This window comes from Plectrocnemia conspersa, unplaced genomic scaffold (assembly GCF_051122295.1).
Source record: "Plectrocnemia conspersa isolate PC_06_02 unplaced genomic scaffold, ASM5112229v1 ptg000001l, whole genome shotgun sequence".
NCBI classification, from domain to species: Eukaryota; Metazoa; Arthropoda; class Insecta; order Trichoptera; family Polycentropodidae; genus Plectrocnemia; species Plectrocnemia conspersa.
This window is the reverse complement of record NW_028277165.1, coordinates 1,821,716-1,838,021: the sequence shown is the minus strand read 5'-3', so window position 1 is coordinate 1,838,021 and position 16,306 is coordinate 1,821,716. Positions and strand designations below refer to the sequence as shown.

The 16,306-nt window shown below is 31.6% G+C and overlaps 3 protein-coding genes across 4 annotated transcripts; 1 reads left to right on the top strand and 2 right to left on the bottom strand.

The window, feature by feature from the left end:
* The first annotated feature begins 1,083 nt into the window (after positions 1-1,083).
* On the top strand, positions 1,084-4,968 carry LOC148238369 (beta-1,3-glucan-binding protein 1-like). The gene is made up of 9 exons (XM_088184691.1): positions 1,084-1,280; positions 1,396-1,641; positions 1,838-1,881; positions 2,609-2,815; positions 2,878-3,014; positions 3,073-3,239; positions 3,309-3,533; positions 3,605-3,747; positions 4,653-4,968. The coding sequence occupies exons 1-9, from the start codon at positions 1,124-1,126 to the stop codon at positions 4,839-4,841; spliced, it is 1,515 nt and encodes a 504-aa protein (XP_088040817.1). The 5' UTR covers positions 1,084-1,123; the 3' UTR covers positions 4,842-4,968.
* On the bottom strand, positions 3,765-4,497 carry LOC148238370 (uncharacterized). The gene is made up of 2 exons (XM_088194813.1): positions 4,492-4,497; positions 3,765-4,196 (listed from the first exon to the last, which is right to left on the bottom strand). The coding sequence occupies exons 1-2, from the start codon at positions 4,495-4,497 to the stop codon at positions 3,909-3,911; spliced, it is 294 nt and encodes a 97-aa protein (XP_088050939.1). The 3' UTR covers positions 3,765-3,908.
* A 3,963-nt stretch (positions 4,969-8,931) lies between the features above and the next one.
* Positions 8,932-15,656, bottom strand: LOC148238368 (igLON family member 5-like). 2 transcript variants are annotated; one of them, XM_088184731.1, is made up of 11 exons: positions 15,605-15,656; positions 14,131-14,225; positions 12,054-12,143; positions 11,855-11,982; positions 11,589-11,783; positions 11,167-11,305; positions 11,010-11,107; positions 10,238-10,359; positions 9,992-10,172; positions 9,758-9,928; positions 8,932-9,124 (listed from the first exon to the last, which is right to left on the bottom strand). In XM_088184731.1, exons 2-11 carry the CDS (start codon positions 14,204-14,206, stop codon positions 8,960-8,962), a joined length of 1,365 nt encoding a protein of 454 aa, XP_088040857.1. In that variant the 5' UTR covers positions 14,207-14,225; positions 15,605-15,656; the 3' UTR covers positions 8,932-8,959. The 2 variants fall into 2 exon arrangements, with proteins under 2 accessions (XP_088040857.1, XP_088040852.1); XM_088184726.1 differs by lacking the exon at positions 15,605-15,656 and adding an exon at positions 14,527-14,955.
* Positions 15,657-16,306: the final 650 nt, after the last annotated feature.

Below are 16,306 nucleotides of genomic sequence, written 5' to 3'. Positions count from 1 at the left end.
TACAGAAATATTTCAAAAAATATATGGCTGCAATATTATTTTTAATACAAGTAAAATTATGTTAACGTATACATTAAATTTGAAATTCGTACGTCAAGCTGAACCAGAGTTGACGTGAAGAGGGAAGCGGCTACGTTCTCGATCTCCTCTACCTGTCAATGATAGGTGGCTTTCCTTTGAATTCAGTGAGTCCAACTTAGAATTATTCTGTCGAGAGCGAGGCTTTGATTTAGAAGCTATTTATCCGTTTTTATACACATATACAACCTGAGGAGAGCTTAAATGCCGTTAAATATGATATTTACGCGAACTGTTGTTTTAATTCGTTTGTTTTATTGTAATGTCTCAAATAGCTATTGTGATGCTGCAATTTTTAGTTTAATACGTCTATTGTGACGTACGGTCTGCACTAGTCGGCATGAAAAATGCTTTCTCACGGTCATTTGAATAAAAGCTTATAGAATTGCTCTGTTTAATTAATATTCGCTGCGGACTTGTAGGTGCACACGTTTTATTTGCATATTTAATTTTAAACAAAATAAGAAGTGGACTGATTTTTCCGCATTGTAAAAAATTGAAATGAAATGAAACGCCCGAGAATTAATTACTACTAGTGCCTTTCATCCAAATATTAACAGTCGTAAATTTTTGGTGGCGGAATATTAATATATTTTTTAATTTGCTATTGTTATTGCTCAAATCAGTTTTATTTATGAAAATATATATTTGTTAATTACTTTAAAATACATAATAATACTGAACATGCACTAACTTGCTCGATTCATCATTAATAATCATCCGCGAGAGCAGGAAAATTTAGGAAAACCTAATCTGTTATGATCAATCAGAATTATAATTATATAATAATTACTAACTCCGATTTCTGAGACACGAAAGATAGCAAAAAAACACTAAGCATCACATGGGATTCGAGATAACTTATATCACTCTTTCGTGCTGGTTAATATACATAAATATATAGATTATAGAGTATCCGTAAGACTACGTAGACCTGATAAGCCATTGAAACCACATTTTCCCCGGGGGATTATGGTTTCCGGACTATAAGAAAAATACATAGTTTACTGACTCTCATATTCACAAAGGACTCTTATCAAGACGAATGTATTTTCAGGACAATAGTATGAGGCATTTTCATATATTCCTATTTTTCTTTTTGTGTGGATGGGAGTATACCATTGCACAACGTGGCCTCTTAAGTAATTTGCCTGAAGTGAAATTTGAAGCTTATCATATAGGCTTTAGTGTGTCTATTGAAGGTACAATTATAATGTATTGTGTATCTTTAAATTACATTTAAATGTAATTTAAAGATGTTAAGTTATAGTAATAGATATCATTTTTTACACTAAATTAAAAAACATTTTCTCTCAGATGAACCAGGAATTGTATCGTTCACTGTTTATGGTAATTTGAACGAAAAACCAATTCGAGAAAATCTATGTTACATAAACTGGAAAAAAAATATTTCAAGTCCCATTCGAGGCAGATGGACTTTTGAAGACAAAAATTTTTTTTTACGAAAAAACGACAAAGTGTATTTTTGGATTCGTGTCAAATACATTTCCGGCGAAACTTATCTCGAATATTACCAAAAGAATGTACTTTGGATAGTAAAAGGTTAACGCACTGAAAATTTTGTCTACTATATTGACTTATCGAGTATAAATTTACGCTACCATTAAAATAGATTAAAATTTTGAAGTAATATTATTTTTAAATGTTACTAATTGCCTTAAAGATTATGTCTTTATATTAGACAAGTGGTAAAATTGTTAATTTATCATAAAATTAAATAAAAAATGTGTCATTATAGAATATGTGGAGAAAAATGATTCGTCAATAAGGGAGCCACCAAAGGTAAGATTTTTAATCATAGCAATATAATTTAAAAAAATATATTTTACCCTACTTAATGTGAACTTTTAACTAAAATTTTGTGGTTAGTAATACTTCCTTATCCAATATTAATAATAATAACAATTCAATAATTAAGTATCTGTCTATATATTGTTTGAAACACCTATTTAAAAACTAGAAACATTGAAACAATTATTTTTTTATTGTTCATTTCTTGCTTGATTTTATATAATTAGTTTTATGGTTGTCTCTGTTGAATGCTTCTCTCTAAATTATCATAAGACCGATATCAATACTCATTTTTTCACACCACTTTTGTTAAGAGGAAGTACATATTCAAAAATGCTCTGAATTAAAGTATCATAAAGGACACGAATAATTGACGGATCGTCAAAGTAAAATGCGTCGCTTAAAGTAGAGTATCTTAAAAGATTAAAATTTTGCAACTACCATATTTATGTTATTAAAATTGAAAGTGAATAATAAGAGGGCTCAGGTTGGAACTTTGACGATTTCCCGGAGGGGTAAAATCGGCTACAATTGGTTACGAACGATCGCTCTTTTTCCTCGCAAAAAATCGAGTTAAATCCTGTTAGCATTTTTTTTATTAAAAACCTAGCGAAACATCTGTAAAAACCTTTTTAAAATTAGTACATACAAATAATTTAAATATATACATATCTAAGATATTGTTTAAATTAAAAAATAATAAGAAATCGATTTACAGTTTTTAAACGAAAAATCAACACCAGTAAATCGTGTACTTCCGAAACCACAATTTGTTGCTCCCAATTCTGAATGCAGAAGCACTGTGACAAAATCTAGCACAACAGATCAAATTTGTGGAGGCCAATTGCTCTACGAGCGTGTCTTCTTTAATCAAAGCAAAGAAGCCTTATTGGAGGGTGCTGAAGTTTATTTTCCTAGTCAACCGGTAATAACGTTTTTATAGATTATTAATTCACTCTAAGTAATAAATGTATCTTTTAATAACAGGATTATCCATTTGTTGTTTACACCGACCACAAAGAAAATTTATACGTTAAAGACGGATTACTATTTATAAAACCTACATTGTTGGAAAACTATTATGGTGCAGGATTCGTTCAGGAATCGCTGGATTTAGGCACTAGGTAAATGTTACTATATTATTCATGTATGCAATTGCATTGCTAATTAAATACATTGTAGGTGTACAGGAGCAATAGGTACAAGCGAATGTAGTGAATTTACAATCGGAGCCAACATTCTACCTCCGATAATTTCTGCTAAAGTAAGCACGAAAAATTCTTTTAATTTCATGTATGGAAAAGTAGAAGTGATTGCAAAATTACCCGAAGGAGATTGGATATATCCAGGTATATTCAAAATAATTTAATTTTAAAAATATCTCATTTCCAGCCTAATATATTCATTTTTATTTGCAGAAATATTATTGGAACCAAAGGATTATAAATACGGCGTTGAGTTTTATGATTCCGGAATTATGAGAATAGCACACGTAAAAGGTAATGCGGGAAGCTCTAGGATGTTATATGCAGGACTCATTATGTGCGACAGAGACCCTCACAGGCAGTTTGGAATCAGGAAAAAGGAAGCAAATGTTCCATGGAATAAAAGTTTCCACAACTATACATTAGTGTGGGAGCCAGGTTATTTATTTATTTTTTTTGCATTACTGAATAATTGCGATTTATAATATTTTTTTAATTACTTTTTTTAGAAAGTGTGACTGTTTTTGTCGATGGGGAAGCATATGGAAAAATCGTCGCTCCAGAAGGAGGATTCGAATCCGTTAGCAAACTTTATCAAACTGCTACCGTTCGTTGGCGAAGCGGCACTAAATTTGCACCATTTGATCAATTCGTAATAATTTATTTATTATTTTTTATTATAAATCTCACAGATATATATTTGTAATTAATAATACTTTAGGGTGCGTAACCCTAGGGGTGGTTGACCTCGCGGCCGTGAGACTCCTGGTCGAATCCTATTAGACTGTTTATTATTTTATATTTACAAGTTTGTTAATGGACGAATACGGCGTGACGTTCCTCGTGATGTCGGAGTTCGTGCAGTTGATGATGCTCAGGATGGCTCAAGCTGCATGCGACAGGTGTCAGGAGTGGCAGGTGGGGGCGCGTAGCTGGTTCCTTAGGAAGGCTGCTGGTCGTCGTTTGCCGCTGATTCCACTCTCTGGCGTCTGGTCTGTCTCGTGTCTCAGCGTCTCGCTTGACTGCCTCGGGCCCTCTCCCAAGGTCTTGTGTCCACTGCGGATCAACTGCCGTCTCCTCGTCGGAGTCCGGGCTTATATTCTTTTAGGGGATGCACCCTTGCTGGCCAATCACGCTTGTGCGTCGATCTCCTAGCCAATCGCTGGAGTCGCTTCGTAGAATTCGAGAAATCGGATGTTGCATATTTGGAAGCGAGTTTTTGCTTGCTCCGACTTTCGAATTCTACGGAAAGGGTTTGCTGTTGTGATGATTAATTGCATCCGCACCGTTTAGTCACAAAAGGGATACTCTTAACGACCCGTGTTGTGTGGTCAAAAGAAATCCCTCTTGTGCCATGATGTTTGTCTCATTATTAACAGTGAACATTCTTGGTTACGGGCATTGAGACAATTGCCCTTTTTGTCCGTTACTATTCATGGTGGTCGACATTCGCCACAATACGATTTTTTCATCGTGCAAAAAAAGAAGAAACACAATGAAATCGTATTATTAAATATTAATTTTAGATATGCTCATTTATATATTTTATTATTTCAGTTTTATGTATCAGTGGCTGTGAACGTAGCTGGAATCAATGACTTTCCAGATAACGCGGAGAAATCCTGGAAAAACAGGGCTCCAAATAATAAGCGTGACTTCTGGGATGCTCGAAACAGTTGGATTACGACTTGGCACGATGAAGCATCTGCTCTGCAAGTTCAATCTATCCGAGTTTACGCTTTATAAATAAATATTCAGTATATGTATTAATTTTAACTATTTACTCTTTTCTATGTTTTATAAAAACTTTTAATTGGAAATTATATATTTGTAAAGATGTATTGGATTATATTATAACATAGCTGAACACAAATAGTTTTTATGCACGTTAGATATGTCACAATTTTGTTACATTTTCAATTTACATCTTTCAAAATATTGTGAAATATTCCATATGAGATAGTATAACCCTTATACGACACACATGTATATGCTACAATTTTACATACTATATTTCTACTACTTGGGCGTTAATCGAATTGTTCGATAAGCAAGGAGCTTTTGATTATTCTGAATAGGGATGAACAAAACGAATTACACAACCATAAAATACTATAATAAAATAAATCATACACATCTGTTTTTATAAAATATGTCACATTTTAAACAAACTGGTTTACAACTTTTTATGCACTCCTTTCTCATGTGGTTTTTCGGAAAATCGTAACGGACCAAAAATAATGAGTAAATAGGAGTATATTTTATTGTAATTAATTGGCAAGTGGTGCTCTGGTCCCTAGTATAAAAAATGGGAGGCATCCAGAAGCAGTCTAATCCAGTGTTCCGCAAACTTTTTGTGTTCAAGGCACACCTATCAAATCAAGAAATTTTAGAGGTACACCAAAGAAAAGAGCAATGTTTATTTAATATTTATTTATTACTAAATTCAATATACCTAATATGAAAAGATGTTTAGTGAGAAATGTGTGTTTAACTGAGCACAGGCGATCAAAATTTGGAGCAATCGTTGATAAGGCTGCTCTCATCTCTTCATTGATCGTCCTCAGGCGTTCTCTTTTTTTCGATTTAATAGTAGTGAGAGTTGAAAATCCCAATTCGCATAAGTAAGTTGTGGCAAATGGTAATAGAATTGCAACAGCACGCTTTGAAAGCAGTGGATACTCATTTTTTATATGCAGCCAAAAATGTGCTAGCTCTACTTCGGAAATTTTAGTTTTAATGTCCGATTAGTTTTTAACTCCATGAATTCTTCCTGCTCGTTAATCGGTTAATGTCCAAGAGAAACGTTATCCGAGAATGGATTTCGTACCCAGTCCATAGGTTGCAGGTCACACTTAGGAAAATAACAGTTAATTTTTTCTGTCAATAGCTCCAAGTGTTTCACTATCAAAGCCTGCACTTTTTTTTGGGCCCTAAAAACGTCTGGGTCTCATTTTTTAGGTCGTAAATTCGAGATAGTACTTTTCCGCGAGAAAGCCATCGTACTTCTGTATGAAACAGAAGTGACTGATGATCTGCTCCCATTTCCTGACATACTGCATTAAACAGACGAGAGTTCAGCGGTCGCGACTTTATGTAATTGACAATTTTAACAACTTTTTGTAGGACAGACAACAATTCAAAAATATTTTTTCCGACATAATAGTATGAAAGTGAGGAAATAAATGCTATAAAAAGTTGTTATATATAGTCGGCATATTGTTTTTTATTAGCACTCGTATACAATACAATAAAAGATCAGCGTATAAAGTATTTTTAGAAGCACCTGAATGTAAGGAAGATTGAAAAGGAAGATCTGCATTTCGATATTACACTATGTTTTAAAAATATAATAGCTAACCTTGCCAATATTACTATGGAATTCTAATATAAGAGGACTGATCAAAATATATTTAAACTGAATTTTAGTCAATAGGAGAGCGCAAAAACAATTATTACTTCTCAGAAGGAATTCACATCAAAAGCAATATAATCGTGTCTTTATAGCAATAAAATACTCGTTGATTTGATCAGTCTTCATATATTGGAAATTCATAATAATATTGGCAAGGATAGCTATCATTGTGCTTTAGCTTATTTTTTTATTGAGAGATGAGTTGGCATAGTTTGTATTTTGGACTTGATTTAAAACTATAATTAGTTTGAGAGCTTTCATTAGGTTTAGTTTGGGTTTGAACAGAAAATGGACATTTCGCAACTGTCAAATTGAGTTTCATAGTAAAATCAATAAAAATAAATTAGAGTTTAGTTAGTGCATACACGTGTCCGAGTGCAATGAGTACATATGATTATGGCATGGTATCTATTTACGATATTATTTATCTAGGTATTATGAAAAAAACAACTCGATAAAACACATACACGTTCGATGTTTTCAAGTATTTAAATTCCAAATGTCAGCGGGTCGTGGAGCTTGTCGAGCGTCCGAGCTGTCATTAAAGATGCTGGTCCTCAAGTATAGATGTTTTAATCTATGTTGGACAGATAAAATTTAAAGCTAAACTTGTTAATCGTGGGTTTGAATGTTTTTTTTTAATTTACCAGCAGACTATGTAACATTCGTCTATCGACTTGAGTGTTGCTAGGAACGCAGAGTTGTTGATTTAAAAAAGGAAACAATTGAATATTAATAAATGAACCATATCAAATTCGAACATAAGAAGTTAAATATAATTTAAAAATAAAACACATTATTTTTTACTGTTATTTAATTACATTGATACGTTAAAAAAATACTAACAATAATTATACATATTTGTGCTAAATAATTACATTTACAGATAGAAACACTTTCACATCGATTCAACATAACAAAAGTATATAGAGTGATTCCTAATAGTATTTGATTCGAGTGATTACTATAATTATTATGAAAGTATGTCAGCGTCTGCTCTCGGACGAAATAAAAAAAGAACTTTATAGAAATCCGTTTTCACAAAGCCGACGGTGCAGATCTCTGATTTCGTTTTCTTTAAATACAATCAGTACTTTATATTATATGATATAATATAGGAAACTACACATTTAGTAATTATTAAAAAAAATATAATCACAAGTTTAATTAGAAACGTTTTTCTATATACTAATATACTTTTGTTACGTTTTTAACACAACGATTTGAAACGTAGAAATTCATCGTTTTCCAATACATAATTAATATGGCAGTTATCCTCGCGGTTAGCATAGGTTGCTTAATTTTTTTCTAAATTATTTACAATACTAATTTATTGCTGTTATTAATTAATACGATTCTAAAATTACACAAAATATATAGATAAATAAGGAAGGCAGTTACTAATAAAAAAAATGTGATCAGTATAACGGAAGGCAAATCAGTCTATGATCTGAATAAAGCTTTGTGTACTCTGTGAAAACGGGTCATTGACTAAAGAAGAATCGCTACGTATTTAAACAAATCACTAAATAGCCGTATACGTTTCTAACACAAATCTATGAAATACAAATTATTATTATAAAATGTAATATATACAATGCTTGTGTGATCTTACTGAAAATGTATATATTTCAATCTGAATTAAGATTAAATTATTAATAAAAATATTGCTTGAGTTTTTATCAAAAATAGAACAATAAACGATATACATTGTACATTGTAGAATGTTAAACAATGACTATATATACATTTATTGAGCCAATAACTTATTTGAGCGATTAACAATTATAGTCATTCACAATCGAAATCAATAGCACATTATTTCATGATATTGAACATTCAATTACAATGGAAAAACATGTTTATATACCTTACCTATGATGTGTGAAATAATTCATAAAAAGAATAACTTTCTTTATACTAAATCACTTAGACAAATGTGTGATAATAGAAAACGTTTATGAAATACACGTGATTTATAAATATACAGAGCTTTCATCGATAACTTGTGTGAAAAAACTTATTGTTTATTGAGCGTCTATTAAAGTAACTTAACATAGTCTTCGAACGTCGAAACAAATAGAAAAGTTAATAATATTTGCAACACATATTTATACAACTTATAAACATCTATGATATTTTGCATGTTTGCAGTCTAACACTTAGGATGTTTAGCGTTCGCATCCTTTATTTGCTTACACAAGATATGCTTTTATTTATAGATTAATTATTACTTTACAAAATAAAATTATGCCCCACTTTTCAGCCGACTATATAGACGTATATAATTTTGGAAGATATTACCAAAGTTAAAAAATATACATAACTATGTACAACACGACGAAAAATTATATCAATGTGAAATAGTTTGGTATTGCGCGAATATTATTATTTATAAATAATAATATATTAGCAAATATGTATTGCTATTTAAATTTATTAAATATTTCTATATCAAATCGTCATGTATGTATACAAAAATTGTTAATAACATTAATAAAAATGTCGGTAAACCCTTCGACTTGATCGCATCGTTGAACGGTGGAGGCATTCCACTCTCGTCTGCGTGCACCTCCATTATTCCTCTTGTGTGAAATTGAAATATGTCACTAACCTATAAAATCATATAATTAGAATTATATTATAATATAACATTTTAAGTTTTATAAGTACGTTGATAATATAAGAAACGGCTTAATTAGTGCATATGTCTACTAAAACCTACGTTGAAAGCTTTCAGACCACAATATATACTTTTGCATATGCAGTGGCGTAGTTATGGTAGGCGAGGGGGGCGGGCCGCCCCAGGCGGCACTTGCTTGGGGGCGGCCTATTTGCGATGGGATCGTCTAGTGTGGTATTTCACATTTTTGTGAAAAATGTGAGCCATTGCGTTATCGTGGTATTATCAGAGTTTTTTTCGCAAAATTCTGTTCCTTTTTTTCAGATTGCCTAACACAAACGGCGTAAAAAATTTATGTTATACTACTTATTGACTATGACCTGGTGGTAAGAACTATTATACTGTATTATAGTCGAAGAAAAGCTTGAAATTCGATCGAACTTGACGTACTTTTTTGATATCTGAATATTAAATATATTTTTTTCATTATATACCTAAAAGAATCGACAATTTTCTTTACATGTGGCACTAATATGCTGTTTTAGATTTCCTAAGCTGATAAAATTTGGATTCAGCTTCTGAGTAAGGTCGATAAAAATAAAAATAGGGAAGCTCCAAACATACCTCATTCCAACCATATCTATTTTTTGCTTGAACTATAACTTCATACACTGCTCCAGAGCGTAATCCTTTCAACTCGTGTGTGAAGCGATGAGATAAACTTCCTTGAGCACCCAATCGACCCGTTAGTGAATCATCGTGCCATCTTCCTGGTTGTTGAAACGATTCGTTGACCTAAAAAAAATGCAAGGATACAATTAAAAATGATCATTATCAATAGTATAAACAAAAACTAACCATAAGCTGTCTATATAATAGTCGTAGCTCGTCTAATGGCGGATAACTGTCCAACTCAAAGGTAAGATTGTATGAGTGCGGCGATCGTGAAAGAGGAGGAGAATGGAACGACGCTGGACCAGGACGCCCTGAAACTTCTACGTGTTGTTTCGATCTCCCCAGAGGATTATCAGCTGCGCAACTGTTGATCATATAAGAACATCAATACACAATACCTCTACACAAACATTGTAAATAAAAATATACCTGTAGTTCCCAAAGTCTTCTGGTTGTACATTTGTTATTAAAAGTGAATGGTTTTGATGGTGTGACGTCATCGTGATTCGTTCATTGGACGATATGGGGAAAGAATCTTGATACCATGACACCTGATAAAAGAAACATAACATTAAATTAAGAAAATTATTGTGAAATACAAAATTAAATATGATTTGGACCAGCTCCTCATAGTTGATATTAAATAAAGCAACGCAAAGTGCCAACGTATTAAAAAGACGAATAACTGAATAACAAAATTGGCATGAAAAGTTTCCTTGAATGCACTGTGTCAGGATATTCTGGAACCTTAAGCTAGTTCTAACTTAACTTCTAGAAATTAAAAAGATTATCACAATACTCTTAGTAATTAAAAAAAATCTGAAACACAGCGAATTATATATACAGTATAATAAGATATGTATTAGACAATAACAAAGAGTCTGGTTCCGCCTCAAATCATCATTATTGGTCAAACGTTCGACAATTAGAAGATAGGTTAAGGTTTCCCCAATTATGAAGAATATATAAGCCAGAACACTAGGATACTAAATCACTTTCTTCGGGCACTTAAATCAGAACTTGACACAGAACTACCACTTTGCTTTAGAATAGAAATAAACGGGATTTGGCTTAAAATCGTATATCTATATATAATTGTATATCAAACATGTTACCTGATATAATTTACACAAAGTTATTTTTCTTTGTATAAATGACATTTAGAGATTTGACTATTTTATTGATAAGATATATATAATACCTCAGCAGGAGGATCTGCTTCTACAGTGCACACCAATTCGGCTTGGAATCCTTCACCGCTGTGAACCCAAGATCTTTCAACTGCAATTTCTGGTGGAACTGTAAGTAAAATTATGTAAATAACATCATTACATTACATAAATTTAATTTACTCTTACATAGAACTTGTAGAATGAAATCTCTATGTAGTGGAGCACCGACGCCGTTATCTACGACACATCTGTATTTTCCAGCAGAGGTTCTAGTAACTTGTTCTATTACTAATTGCTGACCTTCTCCTACTCGAATACTATCGTTCTGAAATGATAAAAAACTATTATGATGCTGTTTAAATAAAATTATTGAAGCTTCTAAATTTGTAACAATAAAACTAATAAGAGCATCATCTCTTGTGTTTAATAAATAAAAACTATTTTTGTTGCGAAATTATTTTTTTAAACAAAAAAAGACGCTGTATCGAATTTCGGCAAGTAAAGGGTCAAGTCTAGTTGCAATTTATTATAATTATTTCTTAATCTTCCGTTGTAGCATGATAGGCGTAAGCAAGGAATGGATCAAAAAGTTGAGGAGAGTATTTTACCAGTCTAGTCCACGTGACAGCAGGAACTGGATTTCCAGCAGCTCTGCATTCCAAAGCTGCTGAGCCCCCCTTGCGTGCCGTAGCCCTTCCAGATTCGGGCGTAGCTCTAACAGAAGCCGGCACTAATATCTCAACGGTGTGAATTTGATCTCTATTTTCTCGATCGCTAATTTGGCATACATAATCACCGGCATCCTAAAAAAATAGTCATAAAAATATTACTAGAGCCAAATTCAGATCGAATACACAATCTAAAATGTATTTACTTGAGGTCCAACTTGAGTTATTTGTAAATTGTATCCGTCTACCAATCTAAAACGATCGTCCCTTATTACCATGAGACTCGCCGCTGTTAGTACTGCAGCTCCCCTCCTCCACAATAGCACCAAAGATCCTATTTTATATTTAAAAAGTATAATTAGAATTTAGCAATATATTAATTTAGACTTAAAAGCAATATCTTACCAAGGTTTTGAACTTGACATGGAAGTAAGAGAGTATCCCCAATGACTGCTCTGTAGGTCTGCCCTCTCGAGAGAAACTTCGGTCCATCTTCTGAAATGTGTTTGAAAAATCTTAGTATATATTATCATATTATTATTTCAAATGACTTATTTGCATTTAGTTTGACTGAGATTACACTACAATAATTTGGAACTTTGATCCACAAATATGAAATAACTCAATTTATAATACATACAGAACAATTCGTTTTTAACATTTGCGAAATTTTGAAACAATGTCTTATTTTTTTGAAACAATTCAAAAAGATATTACAAAGTGATAAATAGGATAAAGGGATATTTAATGTTCTAAGTTTGAATACATTTTAGAAGAATCTGTTACGGAATTTTAGGTTTTTATTAAAATTTAAAATTAAAAAAAACTTTTTATGTTATTTTATGGAGTTTTGAAAATGTTAAAAAAAAAAATATTTTTTCTTAACATTTTTTTGTCATAAATGTAGTATTGTATTTAACGATTTTTTTTATATTTGTTCGTATTATACTTTTATGAAACTTGTTCTAAAAATAAACCTCGTAAAAATCGCTGCTAAATTTATAAAATGGCGATTAATTAAAAATTTAAATAATCGTTACTTTAATAAAGTAAATAAATAAGAAAATAAAGAAATCAAACAAAAAATTAAACTAAATTAAAAAACTGTAAAAAAATAATAAAAAACCTTTTTAAAAAACAGATTTAGATATTTATGTTCACGTTTTTTAATAACGTCTCCTTCAATGTCAATAAATCTGGGCAGACCCAGACTCGTTGATATTGTCTAATACATATTTTATTAAACTGTATAACTGCACAACGATTATTTTCGAATAGATAAAATTGGCAAAGTCATCATTACTTAGAATGTGAACTAGGGGATGCTTTATAACTTCTCATAAGTGCACTTGCTTAAATAAAATCCTCTCATATACGCAATATTTTCTGTTATCGCCAACAATACAAGGGATAAATTACTTTTATGTGACTTATTTTGTTTGATTTATTGTAATTTGATAAAAACCTTTGTTCAATAAAGGTTTTATTGATTAAAAAATGACTGACATATATTAAGACTTTGACAATTAGTATATATTTTATGTCACCATTGATCTTAATGCGGCAATAGCAGTTAAAAACATCTGTAATGCAATAAGCAGGGATGCCATTAAATTAAGTTTGTATCAAATGTGGTTCTAAAAATTTATTGCTTTTACATTATTATTTTTCGAATCAGATATAAAAAAATGATTAACCTGTGGAGAAAAATTGTAGAAAAGATGGAGAATGTATAATTTAGTACATTTAACTCATATAACCCTCACTTTAAAAACGCAAAAACTTTTGGAACAACTTGAGAAATCTGAAATATTTCACAAAGTTCTGCCATAAAAAGCAATGATAAACGACTAAACCTTAAAATGTATTATACATACTTGCTATATCTTATAACAATTATAACTTGAATTGTGTAGTTTGTATAGTAAAAATATCACTTTCTCTACTTAAAAAAATATTATTAAAATCTAGAGATAAAATTTCAGCTTTTAATAATAAATTTAATAAATCGTGTGTATCAATTTTTAATAGACAAAACTTATGATTTTATTGATAGACGTTTTTAAATGTATTGAGGTACAGTGATATTTGATAATTAAATTTGTGTAGTGGTTTCTTGTTGCTTTCAATATTTTCATAACATACATACTCATTACTAAAAAATATTTTCTATTCAAAACAGAAACTTCTACACCATAAAAATAATGTTTATCCAATGCACTATTACTCAAATAATGAAGCAGTTAATTACATTTTATGTACTTTATTAGATAATACGTATTATTATATATTTTATATTTAAAGTAAATGTGAAATAATAAAGAGAGTCAAATTTACAATAATCTGTTGAAATTGAAAATATTATGTGATATCTAAATAAAATATATTTATATTTTGAACTCTAACCATTTATCACCGAGTTTCACGATACAAGGAAATTAATTAGACTTACTCTGATTATAAATGAATAACAAAATGTTACCTCTATGCTGTTGTGCAGCAGCAGTGAGCAGCCAGCAGGTGGCCAAGATGGCCAGCGCCTTCCACGCGCTGCTCATGACCGTGCGGGCCGCATCACTAAAATTGATAACAACAATCATTAAAATGGCAACTAACTAAAATGATGTAATGGTTGAAAGTCGTTCCAATACTATATGTAAAATTATTAAACCCTTGCGATATTCGCCCGCGATTTTTATTCTTGATTCCCCTTTTATATCTCGTTAGCCCCCCAATCTTTGCGCACACCCCCCTTATTGCGTACTCGATGGGGTGAGAACAGCAATAAATTTTATTCATAAGCAACAAGGGGATGTATGTCAATTTGTCGCGGATTCACACCAGTAGCATTGCACATTAAAAACATATATGTAAATACCTTAAGCTATTCTATGTAGACTCTGTGGCTTCTAATGTCTCACGAAAATTTCGCCCTTCTTCATGTCTCTCCTGAAGAAAATCACTAAATACTACACAACCGAAACGAGATTATTGATTCCATGGTTCCATTAGATATGCTCATCCGTTCATGATAGAAAAATAAGCATTTTCTTCATTCGCGATGTCTAACTGGAGAGGTGTTGGGGTGGGCTTTTCTCTAGGATCACTTTGTCGTTTTGATTGAGAACGATTTTCGGAAAACTGGTTATTAAAATGCGCGGTTAGGTTTTCGTAACTAAGAGACTATAAATGAAATGCTGTAACTATTTTTTCCCCTAAGAATCGATCTTGGAGACTGAGAGGCGATAGCGGCGCGGCTCTAACTTGTCGGCGCCGGCATCGATCGACGCCGCACGCACACGAATATAATTGGGGTTGCTGTCCTTAACTTTCATCCCTATTTCTAAAAACAATCAAACACTGGCTAGAATCATACCAAAATTAAACAAGTAATATAATTAATCGTAATATTAAATTCAAGTTCAAAATTTTTTTACTGTAAATTCATATCGTAACTATTGTTACTGGTTTATTAGCAACCGGCCGTTTTGACATTAGATTTGCGGACGCGCATTACTGGTTTATTATAAGCCAACCATTTTACTATCAATTTGTAACCAACACATTGTCTCACTACACTGCACCAAATTAAAAAAATAAAGACTTAATGTTTAAAATAATATTATTTTATAATTTATTTAGATGTGAAAATATGCTGTTCCGGTTTTAACACATTGCGTTTTATAATTGAAAAAGCGGAACTTCCTATTTATTTTACGATATGTAAAAATGCTGCGTACCTTAAAATTAGAAAATACTATCAGTGGCTATTTAATATAATAAAGCTTCCGCATAAAACAAAAGAGCATAAAAATTTTATTTCAAAACAGATGTGCATTATATTTATGATTAGTTAAATGTATATGGATAAAACGGCAGAATACTAATAAAACTGTTTAACTTCTCCCCGCGAAAAGCAGACGGTTTTTTTTCATCTTCGCGCGACCATAACCTACGTGAAACGCCATCTTATCGAGGTTTCCAGGATTAGTAAAAAACTAAAGTCGGTTTTACTTGTTGTATTTTACTACTCGGTAACATTTTACGTAGGCTCACCACCGCGATCGCGCTGTACGGAAAACAAAAATATAAGAAAGACCGAGCGGGAGCTTATCGCTGTTTGGGGCAAACATTCATTGACCATAACAACATTTGTAACGGGCTTATCCTAAATAAATCAGAATAAATAATAATAAATTAGTAAAATAAAAATAAATTCGTAATGAACATATAAAGGGTAACCCAACTTATGTTTGCAAATTTATTTAAAAGAAAAAACACCCAAATTCTTCGGATTTTATTTATTAATCGAACATTTGGTGTATTTTATTAATTATGAAAAACAATTATAGATAAATAGTCGCCTCAGGACCTTTTGCAGCAGCCATTTCTATCGATGTAATTTTCGATTACATTTTCGTACATTTTGGTCGGTATCTCAGCTATAACTTGGCGGATTTTGGTTTTTAGGTGCTCCAACTTTTTGGATTTGTCGCCGTAGACATGCCTTAACGTAACCCTATAAAAAAATCTTACTAGCATAGGAAACTCGAATTAGATCACTTGTATATCAGTAAGTAATTTTTTTTACACGTATAGTATGTATGACGCATAAATTTATAAAATACTCGTCCGTAGATGAAGCAACTTAAAAAAAT